The 18,502-nt window shown below is 44.7% G+C and overlaps 2 protein-coding genes across 2 annotated transcripts; both read right to left on the bottom strand.

Annotated features, from left to right (window-relative positions):
• Nucleotides 1-5,902: 5,902 nt before the first annotated feature.
• On the bottom strand, nucleotides 5,903-8,988 carry LOC101075653 (gap junction delta-3 protein-like). Its single transcript, XM_003961468.3, has 2 exons — nucleotides 8,585-8,988; nucleotides 5,903-7,522 (listed from the first exon to the last, which is right to left on the bottom strand). Exon 2 carries the CDS (start codon nucleotides 7,335-7,337, stop codon nucleotides 6,492-6,494), a length of 846 nt encoding a protein of 281 aa, XP_003961517.1. The 5' UTR covers nucleotides 7,338-7,522; nucleotides 8,585-8,988; the 3' UTR covers nucleotides 5,903-6,491.
• A 96-nt stretch (nucleotides 8,989-9,084) lies between these two features.
• Nucleotides 9,085-18,502, bottom strand: top2a (DNA topoisomerase II alpha). Its single transcript, XM_011604055.2, has 35 exons — nucleotides 18,348-18,502; nucleotides 17,527-17,673; nucleotides 17,298-17,388; nucleotides 17,147-17,210; nucleotides 16,877-17,022; nucleotides 16,682-16,779; nucleotides 16,361-16,573; nucleotides 16,033-16,206; nucleotides 15,629-15,730; nucleotides 15,386-15,523; nucleotides 15,166-15,304; nucleotides 14,932-15,089; nucleotides 14,715-14,840; nucleotides 14,497-14,607; nucleotides 14,078-14,183; nucleotides 13,841-13,950; nucleotides 13,636-13,728; nucleotides 13,445-13,559; nucleotides 13,218-13,339; nucleotides 12,945-13,093; nucleotides 12,621-12,852; nucleotides 12,398-12,532; nucleotides 12,094-12,294; nucleotides 11,803-11,998; nucleotides 11,630-11,721; nucleotides 11,400-11,549; nucleotides 11,236-11,319; nucleotides 10,928-11,134; nucleotides 10,732-10,849; nucleotides 10,394-10,555; nucleotides 10,166-10,316; nucleotides 10,038-10,093; nucleotides 9,836-9,955; nucleotides 9,509-9,735; nucleotides 9,085-9,432 (listed from the first exon to the last, which is right to left on the bottom strand). The coding sequence occupies exons 1-35, from the start codon at nucleotides 18,363-18,365 to the stop codon at nucleotides 9,289-9,291; spliced, it is 4,695 nt and encodes a 1,564-aa protein (XP_011602357.2). The 5' UTR covers nucleotides 18,366-18,502; the 3' UTR covers nucleotides 9,085-9,288.

Below are 18,502 nucleotides of genomic sequence, written 5' to 3' on the forward strand. Positions count from 1 at the left end.
GGGGATCCATACCTAAATGCAGAGATTTTATTTGGAAAGCTTGGAGTGACAGGAAGTGCTCACTTTAGCTGTGGTAATCATGTCGTTTTACACCACAGTGTGCACGGTGGAGCTGTCCCTGCCAGCTGGATCGCCTCTGCTCCCAGTGAGGTGGACAAGGATGACACCTATTGGTGTCTATGAGACATTATCAATAGAGGATATATGAGATGAATAAGCAGTGATATTGGGTGCATTCATCATCTGGTGACAGTAAATTCACATAAGAGGAAAATTGACATGGGCTCGTAAACATCCATCACAGGCCGTGTGTGTTTTAGTCACAGACGTGTGTGGAAGGTGAATCACATGCAATGGAGTGTGTGTGTGTGTGTGTGGGGGGGGGGGGGGGGGGGGGGGGGGGCATGATGATAGATTCTGTGGGGTTTATGTCACCAGTCCACAGTTTATCCACACAAGCACTTCCATGGTGTTTCTCCTCGACTCGTGTTACCACTGATTTATTCTCGTTCCTCAGACCCCGCATGGTCTTTTATATGTCCAGTTAGGCAATTCGCTTCTCTAATCGGGTAATTGAGGGCAGGGGAGCTGGTGTAAAGGGCAATCCCAGGAGCCTTGCAGGCCTGCTTCATGCCTACTGGACTGGAAGGGAGCCAAAATGCAGCCTCCACCAGGCTGTGCCCCCCACCCAATGGCTCCACTGAACTGGAGAAGATCCAAGATGGATGCCTCCAGGGCTGGACTGCCATGAAACCCAAACCTGATAGATGAACTCTACATTCATCAGTGGTTCAATTTTAAATCTCAGAACTGATTATGGCTCACAGAAGTCCCCGGGATGTGGAATTGAGAAGCCTTAAAAGCCCAAACATGACCTGACTTTCTGATACCAAGACCGAATATGCCTCCGCAAGTCTGCAACAGCTGAACTATCAGCTCACAGAACAAATTCCGAAACAGGAATAACACGCATCATATTAAACCAGTCTGTACCCTCCTAGTGCCTCAGAAAAAAAAAGAAATGAAAATGGAGCAATTTTTAGCGACTGTGTCTTGAAGCTCAGTGATCCACAATGATTCTGCATGCAGCTGACTCCCTGTGGAGAGAGAAAAATACAGCCGGGAGAGGAGAAACAGAGATGATGGAGGAGAAGGCAAGAGAGGGGAAAGTGTATGTCAGCCCACAGCAAAGATGAGAGGTGAGAGGCAGTGTGATGCAGAAAGAAAATATGAGATGCCGCTCGCTCTCAATATAGATATTTGGAGATAAAAAGGTCAAAGTGGAGCGGAGAGCTAGTCAGGCTACCGTATTTCATCTTCCAGCCTGATTTTTTCAAACTAAACACTCATTTATTCAAGCTATTCATGGTTTAGGGGTAAAAAATAGATTCTGGAAGATGGCCGAAGTATATTTGGAGAAACTGGTTGCACATGTGCCGGAACACCAGAGCGTCAAATCGCAGTTTAGTAGGAAGAAAAGCGGGATAATAACAGCTCATTAGACTGAATGTCAGGAACCAGAGAACCATCCAGGGACCTTCTTCTGTGCTGAACCTGACCTTTTAGAAAACACAAGGGCAGAGCTTGTTGTTTGTTTTGCCATATACTGCTTCAAGTTATAAAAACGGGTTTGGAATGTTAAAGTGAAATGTGTTAAAATTAAACTTTTTTCTGTAGAAAGGCAAACAAAACAGCATCTTAATCAAGACCCCACTCTTGCTGGTCCTTCAGCCAGCTGGGAGTTGAAGCAGTTTTAGTGGATCTGATGCAGGTCTGAAGTGATTCCGCACTCACGGATGGCCTTTTCTTCGTGTAGCAAGTGAAACACAAATGCCCTTGAGCAAGGCACTGGGAGCTGAAACGCTCCAGTTGAGACGTATCGTGTGGTAGCATCCAGGCATGAAAATGTGTAAAGGTCTAAACGTGGAGCGAGGTGCTGCCCAAATCAACTTTCCCTAGAAACTTCTTCTGAAGGTTAAAAGAGGCTCCTCCCCTTTTTTTAGACGCCAGCGTAGTGCAATATTTAAATTCCCCCTCGTCTTATCAGGTCACCAGCTGTGAAGTGCGCAGAGGTCAAGGTTCAAACTGTGACAGCTGCAAATGTCAAATGACTTGTCCCCCACTGTGGCTGTCACCTTGGTTCATCATTTAGAGGATTAACTGAGCAGCGGGAAGATGCGGACAGACAGAGAGAACAAAAGGAAGAAAATGGGAACAAGTTCTCCGGAACACCAGGGATGAGCGCACGAGAATGCACGGTTGCATAATGGGGTGTTGCGTAATGCACCCCATTTGAAACCATGTCACCGATGCATGTTCGGACCCCGCGTGGTGCTGCCGGTGAGCAAGGAAAGCCAGTGGGGTGTGACTTTTTGGGGTGAGGAGGAAAGAAAGGGAGCGGGAGAACAGCGAGGGTTTATGAGGCTGTTTCCAAGCAGAAGAAGCAGAGAGACAGAAGGAGACAGCCAATGGGACGTGGGCGCGGTTCAACAGAGAGGGAGATGGTGGAGGGCGGGGGGGGGGGGGGGGGGGGGGGGGGGTTGGGGGTTGGGGGGGCGATTATAGGTGGGCGAGAGCGCGGTCGGTTCTGGTATTTCTACCCTGTCACATCGCGTTAGTGTGCAGCCAAGCACGACTGCTGAGCACACCACTCTGGACAGCTCAGGGCGCACGTACACACACACACACACACACACACAAGGTACCTGTATTTGAGGACAAATGCACACACGCCATAACCTCCCACACACTGAAAACAAGTGAGCACCTACTGAGCTTTGACAGATGCCAGGAGCGTCTTCAAACGCCTTTTCTTCCACGAGGGCATCCGTTCATTTATCCATCATTAGTCTTTCCTGTCTGTGGTTCTGCTGCCACAATGGAGCATTCATTTCCTGCCCACTTTCTTACAAATATTCATTGGGGGGGTGGGGGGGGGGGGGGGGGGGGTAGTGAAGGATTAATCAGAACCAAATGAATTCTGCCTGTCCCAGAAGAGTGCGTCTTCATGTTGGGGGAAATGTTGCAACCTGATGTTCGGAGCTGCGCTCTTTAGCAACACAGGCGCATTGTCTCGTCCTGCTCGAGTATACAAGTCTGGCTCGCACAAAGCTACAAACCATAGCAAGTTACTTAATCAAATCCGTCAGAGTGGGGAGTGTGAGGGCAGTCAGGGTGCATCACGGTTCTCCAGCAGAGCGGTTGTGTCAGCAGGAGCAGAGCAGTCAGCTCATCCTCTCTCTGGTCACTGTGTGTAACATGGCTGACTGACTGAGCTCTGAGGCCTTGACACAACATTTTCCCTTCGAAACGAGATAGAACGTGGTGGGAGATGAGAGGGAGAAAAAGGGATCTGGATGACAGTGCACTCTTCGCGCTGCAAACCTGCCCTTTAGGCAAGGAAAAGCAGAAGTGAAGGAAACAGATGGAGGGAGGGTTGCCAGTGCTGCGCCGTAAACGTTGCGGAAGGAGGGAAGGAGGGATGGATGGAGTGCACAGATGGAGGGTGGGTGAGGAGGAGGTGGAGCACCGAGGTGTGATGTGCGCTGACCCGAGTTCCTCGGTGACGCCATAAACTTGCAGGCACGCTTCAGCAGCTTCCAGGAGGGAGATATGAGCTCTCCTGGATCCCTGGTCACCGGCGCTGACACAGAGATGTATACATCACCATTCGCACGCTGTGTGTTTGGGCAGATCGCTCCGCATCAGTTGGTGACACACAGCCGGTCCGGGTCGCGTCCACAGCTAGTCCCAACATCCATCAGCACCCCCACAGCTTACCAAGCACTGAACCAATGAGAAATATGTGTGTTGAAGGCTGGATGTTGGATGTTTCCTCTCTGTCACTTTCTTTTTTTTTCTTTTTTTCTGCAAAGCTAAGCTAAATGGCAGCTGCATATCCAAGCAAAAAAAAAGAAAAGAAAATGGCGTCTGGATAACAGGAAGGAAAATGAGGGAAACATCAGACGTGTTGCATCGATTTTAAATGTGCTGCAAAGTTGTAGACTGAACGATGGAAACTACAACTAGCACATTCTATTTCCATCGTCTATTACCACCCTGTGCTATAAGGTGGAAGGAGGAGCGTGTGTGACTTCAGAGATGTCCTGGGGAGCCATCAGTCAACCATCTGCACCGTGAAAAAGGGCCTAGGTGGTTGATTGAGGGGTGAGGCACAGGGAGCCTCCCCTCTCAAGGTTGAGGAAGACTAGGTGGTGACTGGGTGAGGAAGAAGATGTTATCATTTCTATCTTCTGCTCATCGCTGGTGTGAAGGAAGCTGCGGAAAACAGATGACCTACATTTTTTTTCCCCCCTTTTTTCCCAGACCGAGACAGACTCCAGCAGTGAGGCCTCCCCAGATCCAGAACATACAGAGAGGTATGCAGAGTATGAAGGGAGAGGGTCTGAGGAGGAGGGGAGGGAGAAAGACAGAAATAGGAACACTTCCATCTTGAAAGAGGCAGACATGAAAAGGTAGATGGAGACAAAAGGAGAGTGGGGAAAGTTTTGACAGTAATCCTCTTCGACTTTCCCTTCCTCCCTTCTCAAACTCTTACATAAAACACATTTCCAATTCTGTTCCGTTCACATCAAAGAGGTTTGCAATATGCATATATATTGTGTCCAGGGAAAAGCACGTTTGGTGTGTCCTGGAAGGGAAATCTGAGTCCAAATTAAGCTTCTTTGGAGAGTATTCAGATCCCTCCCTGCTCGGATGCCGCATACATCTGTCAGAGCTTCAGACTTCAGACAACATCTTCATCATCAGAGGCAGAACTCATTACAGCAAAAAAAATAAATAAACTGCTTTATTCAGTCCTCACAGACACATAAAGAGTTCCTCGGCTGAACGACTGCGACAGACATTACGATGCTTCTATCGGAAATGAAGAATGAACCATTAGCCGTGTCAGGAAGCATGGCCCGAGGGAGGGGGGGTGGGGAGAAAATATTAAATCAAGCCCCGGTGAATGGAAGAGTGAATGTTATGGCTGTAATAATGGAGCTTTAGATGAAGACGTCACAGAGAGGACGAGCTCAACTGGTTCGCTATTTCACTGCTGCCACCTACTGCCGAGGTAGGGTACTGCATCTCATAGAGTCTGCAGGGGCCACACTTTAGAGGTCAGAGTTAATTTAATAGGAAACAATTATCAGCAAACACAAAGTGGAACTCTAAACTGACTGATTAGAATAGTCTGACAGTAGTTTTAGATGAACTGTTTGATCACAGATTCCTGCAAAACTCCTAAAAGAACAATAAAAGTAAATCAGAGGCAAGTGTCGCTGTTCCTCAGTTTTTATGACTCTTATATAACTTAAATGGTTTCAGATGTATAAAGTGAGATGACTCAGCTGTATAATCTGTGTGTGTGTTTTTTTTTTTAAATGAAACATTTCCCAACAAAACTTTGGAAGCTATGGAAAAAAAGATCTGAACATTGCCTTTCACACATTTCACAGCACCTGAGAGCCGGTGCAGGGAACACATAATGGGGAATAATGTCCTGGGATTTATAACACTAGAGACGTCCCTGCTTTTTTTTCATGCATTTATTCATAATTAAGTGGAAAAACACATTTAACAAAGGAAGCACAAACAGCTGCATCTGTTAAAGAGGCGCCGTGTTATTAAATAAAATCAGGAAACATCTGCATTTCTTCATTTCCACGATGGGACGAGGTTAGTCACTGTGTGAGAGCGTGATGATTTACTGGGAATAACATCTGTTGTGTGAGTGTGGAGCGCCTCTGTTTGAGAATATCTGGAGAACATTTCTGTTACAAGTTAAGACCAAGGAATCAGAAGGTAAAACACATTTATGAAGTTGACTGTTAGAGCAGTATGGATTCCTTATAACCTCGGGCGGGGGGCGGGTGGGGGGGGGGGGTGGGGGGGATTTCACAGTCAGATAACACTCTGGTTGATTGTATTCTAGTTAAAGACTGAAATGTATGTGAAACCCACGTGCAAGAGCATCATCAGGACATGCTGACCTCGTGAAAGTCGCACAAAATAGGTGGTGCGACTACATTGAAACATCACATCATCAGGTAAAACTCTAACAGAGAGACTTTTACATCCTGGGTCACACTGCCCCCTGTGGTGGGCTTCTGTACTTCGGTTTAGCTAAGCTTGTGAACGGCAAATGATCTCTGCATCTCTTTCTTGAAAGTTGAAAGATGTATATCCATCTAAAACAAATCAAACGTTCTTCCAGCACCATCAAACCTGATGAAGCACTAACCCTGATCTGTAACTGTCAAATGTGCCACAACTGACCTAAAATTCAAGATGAAGCTCCAAATAGTGTCCAGGTGGCGTATTTCCTTTTGTGTCTTCCATTCCTTCGATCAAACCATCAACCAAACCAGTTCATCTTTATTCACTAAACCTAACCAGTTTGTGTCCATCTTCCAGCAAAGGTCAGTCATGTAAATATTAAATCGTGAATTTAATGAAAAAAGAGTCTGATCCAAACACTGCGCTCACACCATGAATGTCCTGGTGCTCACCACTTTCCCACCGATGTGCCTGTGGACGCCACTGGAGCTCTTCCTAGAGATGCTCTTCGCTGATCCTCTCTTCTGCCTCACGCTGTTGGGTGCGTGCGGATTCTTCATCTGCCGCTTCTCCTTTGCTGTCTCTTCTTCCTGCTTGAAGTTGAAGAGGTTGTCGCTGATACAGGGCAAGTTCTGTTTCTGCCTTCCTACCTCCGTGCTGCAGCAGAACCACTTTATGGAGCTGTGGAAGAGCTCAGCACAGCTGAAAAGGGCTGCAATCGCCCCGACGACAAAGTAGAAGCAGAGGAAGACGGTTTTCTCCGCCGGGCGGGAGGTGAAGCAGTCCACGGTGTAGGGGCAGGGGAAGCGGCTGCAGGGGAACTGGGCCTCCACCTTGAAGCCATAGAGCAGCCACTGACCCACGAGAAACCCAACTTCTGCCAGGATGCGAAACACCACGTTGACGATGTAAAGCCTCCTTAAACGGATGTCTTCATTGTACCTCTGATTGAATTTGGAGTTCTTCTTATTGTGGTGATGCATGGTGTAAACCAGAAAAAGCAGCGATGGCGTGGCGATGAGGACGATGTGAAACACCCAGAATCTGTACTGCGAGATGGGAAAGGCCATGTCGTAACACACCTGTTTGCAGCCCGGCTGGAGGGTGTTGCAGGCAAATTCCTCCTGTTCGTCCTCAAACAGGTCGCTGGCCACAGTTCCGAGGATCACTATCCGAAAGATGAGCATGAGCAGGAGCCAGAAGCGGCCGAGCATGGGCGAGTGAGCCTGGAGGCTGTCGAAGAGTCCACCGAGGAAGCCCCATTCCCCCATGTCTGCAGCACTTTCACGGTTTTAGCTAGAGATTCTGGCAAAGGGGAGACGTGTGCCGCCACTCCACTCAGGGAAACAGTTGCTTCTGGACACATAAAGAAACTAAAGCAAGTTTAATTATCTCCAGTTCAACACTGATAATGGATCAAATGGCAGGTCAAAGGTAGGTCCAGATTCCAGAAAGTCTGAAACCAAAAATGAAACAGAATTACGAGAAACAATACAGTAAAGAGTGTGATAAAGCAATAACAATGAACAAATCTGTTACTTAATAACCTCTGTAGTATCACACAAAGATTCAGCAGCTGCCTTATTCAAAATATGAAATATGAACCTGACTAAAGAATATTCAGAACCAACTAAAAACACTCAATCATCATCCTTTCTTTCAAGAATCTTCAAGATTCCTCTAATGAGCAGAATCTTTACTCAGCATCTATATGGACATGAGCACACAGTGGGTCTGGAAATTATTGACACCCTCTTAAATGTTTCACTATTTCTTGGTGATCTGTGGTGAAACCTCAAGTCAAAAATTAATAATTTCCCTTATAACATTCGAGGGTGTCAAATAGCAAAACTGGTGAGCAAAGATTTAATAATAATAATCAACATAAAGGGAGATCTAAAGCAATGATTGTTTTTGAAATTTAAGAAGAAAAGAGAGAAAAGCTTTAGAAATCAGGATGAGTCAAAGTTTTGCAAACTAAAACTCATTTTTTAGAATATGTGTCACCGATTGGAAGATTTTTTTTTTCATTATACGCATAGACATTTCACAAGGTTTCTTTTTTCCTCCCCCTTGATACAGATATAAAGTCTTGACGTAGCCCCCTGACATAATCAGTGCAGTCACTCTTAAAGTTGAAATGAAGAAAGCGGCGTCAAAGTACAGCAACAGATTTGTTGGTTTGGCACAGACAAGCACCTTCACACGTGTTTGAGCATTTCAGTAGATGAGAAAAGATTATTTCTCCTGCTCTTTTCTCTAGAAAGAGGAAAACATGCCAAGTTCTCTTAGTGGCAAATACACCTTATCACAGAGCAAAGAAGTTGGATCTGTAATGTGAGATCATCACAAGGGATGACTAAGAATAACAGTGAACTTTGATCAACACGAGTGTTGGTTTATCGTCAGGCTGTATGAGTCAGTGTAGCGGAGATGTTATATAGCTTCACCAGTTAGAATCTTTCCTGAGACCAGTCATGGCTCGAGATCACAAAGTTCAAAGAAAAACGCTATTTACCTGATGCAGAAACATGCAGACCTCACTGGATAACCTTCAAAACCGAGGCATTAGCTTCATCTACTCACAGCCAGTGTAAAAGCTGCATCAAAGCAAGAACATAAAGTCTTTAAGGGCTGCAGGAACTTTATAATTGTGAGGGTGGCAACTTTAGAGGAAATTCCTGTTCCATCCTAATCAGTTCCAATCAAGAGGCCTGGAGAACGCCTATGAAAGGCAAACACTTGTGAGCGTTTCAAAGAGCTTCCTAAGTGGCAGGAAGCCTCCGATTCATACTTTCCTGTTCCCCTTCGAAGCATCCAAATCTAGTCAAAACTCCTGATGAAATCTGCATGAATGATGATTAAACTAGCTTCAAAATTACACTTTACACACTGGTTTAACAGTAAAGCCAACTTGCCCATTCTGATCTCCTAATGACTGGTTTCCCTTTAGCACCGGTCTCACATTTCCCCTCCCAGGCAGACACAACATTCCGCTCACCATCACCAACCCACCAATTACAGAACACAAACAACTTTATTTTTTAAGACAACAAATGAGCAACCATTGAAATATTTACAAAAACAGTGCAACGAGGCCAGCTACCAAAATATCGCACTAAACAACTTTTCCTTGGTAAAATCAGGTCAGAAAAGCCTGACCAGCGTAACGGTAAAAGCTGTTTTTATATTCTAGACTAAAAAGAGCTAAACATACATCCTTTAAAAGTCTTCATCCGAGTCTGAGTCTAGTGCGTAGGTGACGGGTTTGCGTGCACGCGAGGGGTTGTTGCGCGACTCCACGGCGACGGGCGCTTCCTGGCTGGAAATGCTGAAGGTTTCATCAGTTGTGCACTTCTTGGGTTTCTACAAGAACAGAGGAAACATTGAGCTGCGATTCGCCTTCATGACAAATGACGCCAGCTCCGGGATCAGGGCTCACCTTGCTGCCTGCGCTTTTGGCCTTGAGGCGCGACATGAGGTTGTCTGAATCGCTGTCGGAGTCGTCGCTGACCGCCTGCTTCCGTTTGGAAACGGGCTTTGCCTTTTTCGCTGCGGCCTTCACCTCTGCCTCGGAGTCACTAGAGTCGAAGGAGGGGACTCTCTTGGCACTGGTGGACGAAGGTTTGGGTTTGGAAAAGGCGTCCGCGATGGACGACTGCTTCACACCTAAGAGGAGACCACAGAGTTCAGCTCTGAACGTCTCGTCTGTCTGCTGATGGACCACAGCGGGAATCCGAGGTGCTCTCGGCGGGGCTGATTTAATCACCTGTAGCCTTCTTCTTTGGGGCCGCTGGCTTTTTGGCGGCAGGAGCTTTTTTGGCCACAGTCTCTTTAGGTTTTGGTTTAACCGGAGCCTTTGAGGCCGTCACCTGGTCGTCTGAAGGAGCTGGAAACCACCAAATGGAGAAAACCCATCTCTCACACAGATGATTCTGATTGGTTGAGATAGTCACATGACAGGGACTTACAGCTGGACTTGCTCTCCGTTGGTTTACTAGTCGATTTGCTTTTTGCCACTTTCTTCCTGCAGAGAAAGTTGGAGTGAATCAAGAAAACCTCTCACAGACGCTTTGTCTGACATCTTTGTCCCACTTACACCGGCTCTGGAACTTTGGGAGATGGTGCTGGGGAGTCAGCATCTGGGATGAAGCTGTCGTCGTCACTGATAACAGCCTTCCGTTTGGGAGCGTTCTTCCCATGGAAATTCCATTCCTCCTCGCTGTCAGACAGACTGTACTTCACAGTATCTATGGGACAGAATTATATTATTTTATAGCCAGATATATAAGCAATGACAGTGGCTGAGGACTTTGAGCTGCCCCACCTTTGGCTCTGCGTCCAACCTGCTCCCGAGGCGCAGCCACTTCCTCCTCATCCTCCATGTCGCTGTCAGACTGAGGGGTCTCATCGTCCGACCATGGATTCTTCTTAGGCTTCTTGGCAACAGGTTTGAACTGAATGGTGCTCTGCTTGCTGCTTTTTACTGCTGCAGTTGCAAAGGATCAAGAAGGTTTTTTTTACAGTAACGATGCAGCTTTAAAATCCATCAGAACCAACGGAGTAAACGTGCTTTTATTTTATATTCTCAATCTGTTACACGTCACTGAACTGGCGACTCTGCTCCGATTGATGGAATTGGGGGGGAGTTATCTCCGGTCTTACCTTTTTCCTTTGCCTGCGTTTTCGTTTTCTTGCTCAGTCGTGCAGCCAAGCCGACGTCCTCGCTTGACATGACTCCCTCTGCATCTTCAAAGTCCATCTGCATCACCACATCCTCACTCTGCAGCAGATGACATCCAGTCAAATGTTTGTTCATTTGAGAAAATGTGGGGGAGTCGGGTAAGAAACACAGACCCACCTTGATTTTCTTGCCTCTCTTGGCTTCACCTTTCTTAGTATCTGCCTTCCTGTTAGCCTCAGCCTTCATGGTGCTGGTGACACGTGGAATAACACGGCGGCCCTGTGGAGTGGGCCGAGTCTCCTGCTTCATCTTTAATGTTTTGCCTTTCCCAGCTCCCTTTTTGACAGGCATGGCAGCATTCTCCTTCTCTTTTGCCTCAGAGTTCTGAAAAAGAACAAAAATGTAACGAGGGCTAAAGATTTTGAGTGCTGAATGATCAAGACGCCTGGATTAATGACCAAGCCCTCCTTCACAAGGGTCAATACCTCGAGCTCCTCAGAGAAAGCAGCAAGATCTTCCTTCCAGAGGTCTATGGGACTCCTCTTCTTCAGGGTGTTTAGCTCAGTCAGCTGCCAGGTGACAGGTGGTTCGAAACTTAGTTTGCTTGAGAATTTGAGATTAGTATTTTAAAGGAGCTTAAAGCTCACACCTTAGCATCCCTCTGTTTGCATAGTTCCTCTTTCTTCTCCTTGGTCAGGAACCACATGGGCATGCTCAGCAGGTAGTTGTAGTCTGGCCCACTGGCCTCCTCCTCCTTCGCTTCATCCTCCTCCTGTTCCTCAACCGTCTCCTCCTCATTCTAAGGGTGGGAATGTACATATGGAATGATATTTGTGGAGGCACATATGAACTACTGAGCATTACTTATTAGCGCCATACCTTCTCCTGAGCCAGTTTCCATGCCTTGACTGGGTCCGAGTCATAGCCCATCTGCTGCAGCATACGGATCAATTCCTTTTTGGGCTTGTTCTCTATAAGTCAATATAGAAAAATCATTTTAATCATGGAAAATTTAAACCAAACTGGTTCTTAATAGGAAAAAAGATGCTAACCAATAACTAGGGTGCCCTGGATTTTCTCCAGAATGAAGCGGGCCTGGTTGGTGAGTTTAGCGCTCTCTGCACCCAGCATGCCAACCAACCAGTCCTTTCTCAGGACATAATATTTCATCCTCAACTCAAAGAAGTCCTTTAGAATATCCTGCACAGACTCGTACTTCTTCAGGCTGCCCGCATGGTCAAAAAGAACCTGAAACCCAGGACATAAGGGATTAAAAAGGACGGCTCCACAAGACGGTCACAATTCACTGTTACCAGAATGTCACATGGGTGTGGCTCCATTACCATGGAGTTGCAGGTGAGAGGATTCTGAAGCTTGAAGACTTTGTGAAAGCCAGCGGCCTCGGCCTCACGAAGCTTCTCCTCTGACATCTTGACCACAAAGCGCACAGTGGTGTCTGTGTGGTATTCCTTAAAGTCCGTGATGAGAGGAGGCACCTTTTCAGTGCCGTTTAACATGGGCTCCAACACGTTCTCTTTGTAGGTCTAGACAGAGTTGAAGCGTTAATTAGTCACAGAAAGGAACAATACCTCATTTCTTTCAGGGATGTATACAATTTGAAGATCAGGCGAGGCTTTAGTCACCTACCTGTGTCCAGGATTTGACCGGCAATTCTGAGATCTCAATAGTGGTGGAATCAATGATGGCCACCTCTCCACTGTTCATATACTGGTTGTTCATCACATGTTCAATGGTTCCCTTGAATCCTTTGTAGCTTGGAAGCTATTGGACATGGAAGACAGCTATAACAACATCTAATCACAAAACGTGACCGTGTAGCGACCTAAGCAGAGCCAGGGCCTGTGCTCACCATGGGCAGAGGCTCATCACCATTCAGCATGCGGTGGATGTTATTGACGATTTCTCGTACGTCGTAGTTTGGGATTTTGCTGGCCCAACCAGTGCCGATCCCTTCAGCACCATTGACTAGCACCATGGGAATGATGGGTATATACCACTCTGGCTCTACGCGTTGATTGTCATCGTAGTTGTACTTCAGTAAATTGTCATCCACGGGTGGAAAAACGAGACGAGTGAGAGTGCTGAAAGGGCAGAAAGGAGACAAATGAATCACTACAAAGACAAGAGGCCAGTAACTTTAGAATGTTGGCACAATGTAAGGGCAGATACTGACCTCAGCATGGTGAAGATGTATCGAGGACTGGCAGAGTCCTTGCCGCCGTGCAGCCTGGTTCCAAACTGTCCCAGAGGCTGCAGCATGTTCAGATTGTTGCTTCCCACGAAGTTTTGGGCCAAACCAACAATGGTCATCATCAGAGAGACCTGAAAATATGTTTCTTTTTAAATTTGTGATCTAATCAGGGGAGTTGCCAGGGTTAAAGCACATATCTTCACCATCAAATGACATGATAGTCCTTTCCAGAATTTCAGGGTTATATCAACTCACTTCTCCATGATGATAGGCCGACATCTCAGCCACTGATCCAGCTAACTGAGCCACCTTCACCTCACGCTTATCATTCCTCTTAAAGCAACAGAACAGAACCTTCCTCTGACCTGGTTTGAAACCTAAAACACAAATGTAGATACAGATTAGAACAGTCTCACTTTCAACAAAATGGGTTCTGAAGGAGTAACAAAAGAGTAGCGCGTGGTCATCTTAACATCACGTACCGTCCACCAGGCAGGGGATTGACCTCTCATTGTCAGAATTGGAGAAAAGTACCAGCTCTTTGTTGACAAAATCATTGTAGGAGAGATACTTGGTGGTCTGACCATACAAGTAGTCCTGGGAAGAAACCAAAGACATGTTGAAACCCAACAGACGGACAAATCATAGCGAGTCATGTCTGCGCTGATTTTACCTCAGGCAGGTTGTGCTCCCTGCGCTGGCGTCTGTTAGTCATGAAGTTGGTCAGCCACTCTTTTCGCTCTTCCACTTTCTTCTTGCTAAAGGCCTGGTCAGGAAAAAAAAATAAAAAATCATGCTTCTGCATTATCATGAACAGATATGTGCTCCGTAAAATAGTTTAAATGATACAAGCAGAAAAGGAACTACAATGTTCATACAAGGGTAATAGCTTCATCATCTTCAGGTCCTGCATATTTAAAGGGGATACGATGTCTCTGCATATCAGAGAAGTACTCCTTGGCTTCCTGAGATGTGCTAGTTCCCAAACCTGGAATGCATCAAAGCCAAGTGAAGAAAATGTGAGATTATCACATAATTAACACCACAACGTTGGTCAGCTTTGAAAGAGCTGCTTACTTGGGCTTTTTACTACCACACAGGGGTTTATAACAAACCTTTGTAGTATTTGATTTTCCAGGATTTGTGGTTGGCCTGGCTTTCCTTCCATGCATTGAATTCAGGGATGCTGTAAAAGGACAGCTGGGATTTTTTGTGTGAAGCCTGAGAGAAAGGAAAAACATGACTCAAATTGTGCTTTTCTCCTTTTTGTTCAAATTATTGACATTGAATAAAACATTGAAATATATAAACAATCACAGCAAATAACGACAACGTTTTTTTTGTTTTAAAAAATATATAATTTAGGCTATTGACAGTTTACAATATCGCCACAAGGTGGCAGTGTTGCAACTCCAAATCTTTGTCCACTACCAGGGAAGAAAAATGTTTTAAAAGATACAGCAACCAACCAGAAGAAAAATACTTTCCGCTCCATTGTGGTTGCAGAACACATCTCTGCTGAACTAAAACTCACCTTGATGATGGGTGTGATAAACTCTTCAATGAAGTTGTGTCGCAGCAGCGATGGCCAGTTATGGTGGATAAAATTGATCAGTAAACCCTTAATGTGGGAGCCATCTTGATCCTGTCGTAATCATGAGAATTCAATACTCAGTAATAACTTGAAGACCTTTTATATCTACTCTAACGTAATCAATGTGAATTAGAAATAAACTAAAACTGCTGTCACACCTGATCTGTCATGATCATGATCTTTCCATAGCGCAGAGTCTTCAGGGATTCTGGATCACTGTAGTTCTTTTTGTACTGCAGGCCAAGGATCTTAATGATGTTGTTGATTTCAGCATTCTCCATAATCTGATGGGAAAAACAACAGATTACATAAATTATGTGTAAAAATATAGGTGCTGTCGTAAAAGTCACAATTATCACAATTTTTGGGCCTAACCTGCTTGAGAGAGGCCTCCCGCACGTTGAGCATTTTTCCTCTGAGAGGAAAGACGCCGTAGCGGTCCCTGCCGACCACACCCAGCCCAGACACAGCAAGAGTCTTGGCCGAGTCTCCCTCAGTGAGGATGAGTGTGCAGCCAATCGAGTTCTTACCACCTGTATGAGAACACGACCAGCTGTAATGAGACCAAGTGATTAATTCTCTCCTGATGCTGAACAAGAACTACATTACCTGCATCGTTGGCATCATCCAGTTTAGGCACCCCTTTGATCTTTGTATGTTTAACAGCTGAGCATTTCTTATTGAGCTGTGTCTGAGCCTTAAACTTCACCCAATTCATGATACTTTCCACAATCCCACAAGCTGTGGCCTATAAATGACAAATTTGTAAATGTATCAGCGAAATTTATTCAGTCAAGAGTGCAAGGTCAGTTTTTCTTTCTCTTGGTACCTGTTTGATAAACTTGTCACTGAGAGGACAAGTCGACCCAAAGCTTTTCTGCTGCAGAGTCATATTCTCTTTGGTCTGAGAGTCAAAAGTGGGATTCTCAACCAGGCAATTTACAAACAGCCAAATGTGGTTTTTCACCTGGAGAAGGAGCAGAAGTCTCATTACAGGTAGGAATTTGGACACATCATCTTAATATAACAACATCATCCACATTTCTTAGTAAACAGATTATAATCAAAGTACCTGGAATGGCTTGACAGCCACTCCAGCTTTGTTCTTCTTTTTCACCACTTCAATTAGTTTGCTGACCACCTGATCAGCCACGTAGTCAACATGTCTTCCTCCCTAGGTGGCAGATAAAGATAAGATCTCATTAAAAGGATAAATGTCATTTGTCTTACTTATGACACAGAGCAGCTGGGAAAGCAGCCAAACGTGTACTCAGCTGCCAAAAAGGCCCACTAGAATAGTGCACCTGAGGGACTGCAGCAAGATTTTTTTTTATAAATTAAACCATCTGACAAAATAAGATGAAGTTTAAAAGGTGGAACTCAATATTCCAACAAACAACATGAGTCACTTGTTTTTTTTAACAGAGGCCACAAATGTGACACACTTCACAAGGTGTAATGCACGGTGACCTTTACCTTGGTTGTAGCAATGCTATTGACAAAGCTGACTTGCTGGAAACCTTTTTCGCTCATGGTGAGACACACCTCCCAACGTTCATTGACAACCTCATGGACCACATTTAAGGCATTTCCTATTTCGTCCACTTTGTCCTTTAAATACAAGTCCACGTAGCTACGGAAACCTGTGACCTGGAATATAAAACAAACCATCTTAATTTCACGCAGACTCATGGAGTGACCACTAATATTAACCCATCCACCAAAAATCTTCTCAGATGTAGGAAATTATTCTCTAAAGACAACATCTATTGAGCAACACGTGCAAAACCATGCTATAACTTACTGGCAGCCTCTTTCCATTGAAGAAAACACGGACGCCTTTCGTGGCCCCAGCAACATCGTAGGCCCTTCTGGTCATCAGGGCCAGGGTGTCTTTATCCAGGATGCTCATTTTAAACTTGGCCAGATCTGGTCTGAAGGTGATGCAAGTGTATTCCTCTCCATCAAAAGACCTGATGTTAGCATCCCCTGCTCTTCCCATATTGTCATACCAGGTCTGTGGAAAACATTCAATCTAAATTTACATGTTCTACATCTCATAAGAGATTCAGTTAGGGACTAAGTTCCTTTTGTTAAAAATTGTAGTGTTTTCTTTCATTTTTACCTGCTTAAATGTCTTCTTTGAATCTTTACAGGAAGTCTCTACAGTAAACTTTGTGCTAAAAATGTTGCAGAGCTTTGCACCATACCCATTGCGTCCACCTAGAGTATTGAACATTAGGATCGGGGTTACTACAGCACTGATCTCGTTTACATCATCTCCAACTCTAACGAAATGTAATCAGTTATTCATACACACCAGTGACTTTCTTCTCATCATCATCATAGTTACTAGACGTGAGGAGCTGTCCAAAGATCAGAGCTGGTACATAGACCTTCTCTACCTTGTGCTCTACAACAGGAATACCTTTCCCATTATTCCAAACAGCGATGGTGTTATTTTCACTGAAATCATAAACATATGTAACTTATTATGTGCAAAGAAGTGCAGTGAAACAAAACATGTAGACGTGACTTGTAAGCAAATACTGTCAAATTAATTTAAGATATTGGTCATTGTCTAACTCACACATCAATGCTGACTTTGATGCAGGACATGCTTTTGTCCCTCTGCTTGTTGTCAGCTGCATTTACTGAGGGAAAATAAAACAGATCATACACACACTCAAAACACTGTCACGGCATAACAGACCATCCTGAAGTACAAACCACTCACTCACCCAGGATCTCATCAAAAATCTTGTAAAGCCCAGGAACAAATGTCACATCACGGCAGTTTAGTCCAACATCCTCGTCATACACCCACATTTGCTAAGGAAAGATCATGTTGTCAACAACTGGCTTTCATCAGCTTCTAAAATTGGGCATCAATCAGTTCTGATTGTGTTGTGTCTCAAGGTTTGCTGTGAGAACACAATCACAGCTGATGTCGCCTGGATGACATCTTACCTGGGTGACGGGTTCTACGGAGCCTATGTACGAGTCCGGCCGAAGCAAAATGTGCTCCAACTGGGTCTTCTTCTGATAGATCCTCTCTACTGACATCCTCTTTGGATCTTTCTTTGTCTTTTCCAGAGGTTTGTTTTCCAAGAAAGCCTGCAAACAGCAAAGAATGGTTATTGAAAATGTTCTTGCATTGTAAGAGGACTATTTATTTGTGTCTTTAGGAGAGCCACAATGTTACAAATAAGAAGAAAAAACTGAACTGTTATTTTTAGATTTATTTTCTTCAATCTTCAAAGAACAGAATAGATGTTTCTACAGTAGTATTCAGGTTACCATGGTTGTAAATGACGAAGCATTTATAATTGGCCGATTATAACAGGGTTTTCTACAATAATCGAGCCACGCTAATTAATCTTCCCAGTTTACTTAATCCACCAGCAAAAAAACATAACGCTGACAAAAATGAAAAATGAGAAAATACGCAAAGCGTAACAATCGGACTGACATTCTAACAGCTAACACATCAACAAAAGAAATCACTCGGCGGAGAAGGCAAATATATCAATTTAAAAACTGAGCTAATGTTAGCCACCGATAATCATGTATTCAATGGCGTGTGTGTGTGGGAGATGTTAATTTAATATGAATTTCCCAGGCAACGCTGCTTTACTCGTTTGAACTCTGGATCAATCTTTCTTTGCAACTTCAACTATAATCACAACAAATAATTGAGGCGTAGTTAATCAACTATTATAGTTGCCCTTAGCATCGCGAAAAGTAAAACTATTTGCGCATCGCACACTTCAGATTAAACGTAAATTTACCTTTAGTGGCACAGCCATTCTTCTGGTATTTATTGCTAAATTCTGCTCACTAAAAATGTTGATAGAACTATCTTAAATTTGCACCGACCAACTAGCTGCGTGAGCACTCACAGTCGAAGACTTTGAAAATTCAAACCCGAGCGAAAGGCTCTCCC

Source organism: Takifugu rubripes, chromosome 1, assembly GCF_901000725.2.
Source record: "Takifugu rubripes chromosome 1, fTakRub1.2, whole genome shotgun sequence".
NCBI classification, from domain to species: domain Eukaryota; kingdom Metazoa; phylum Chordata; class Actinopteri; order Tetraodontiformes; family Tetraodontidae; genus Takifugu; species Takifugu rubripes.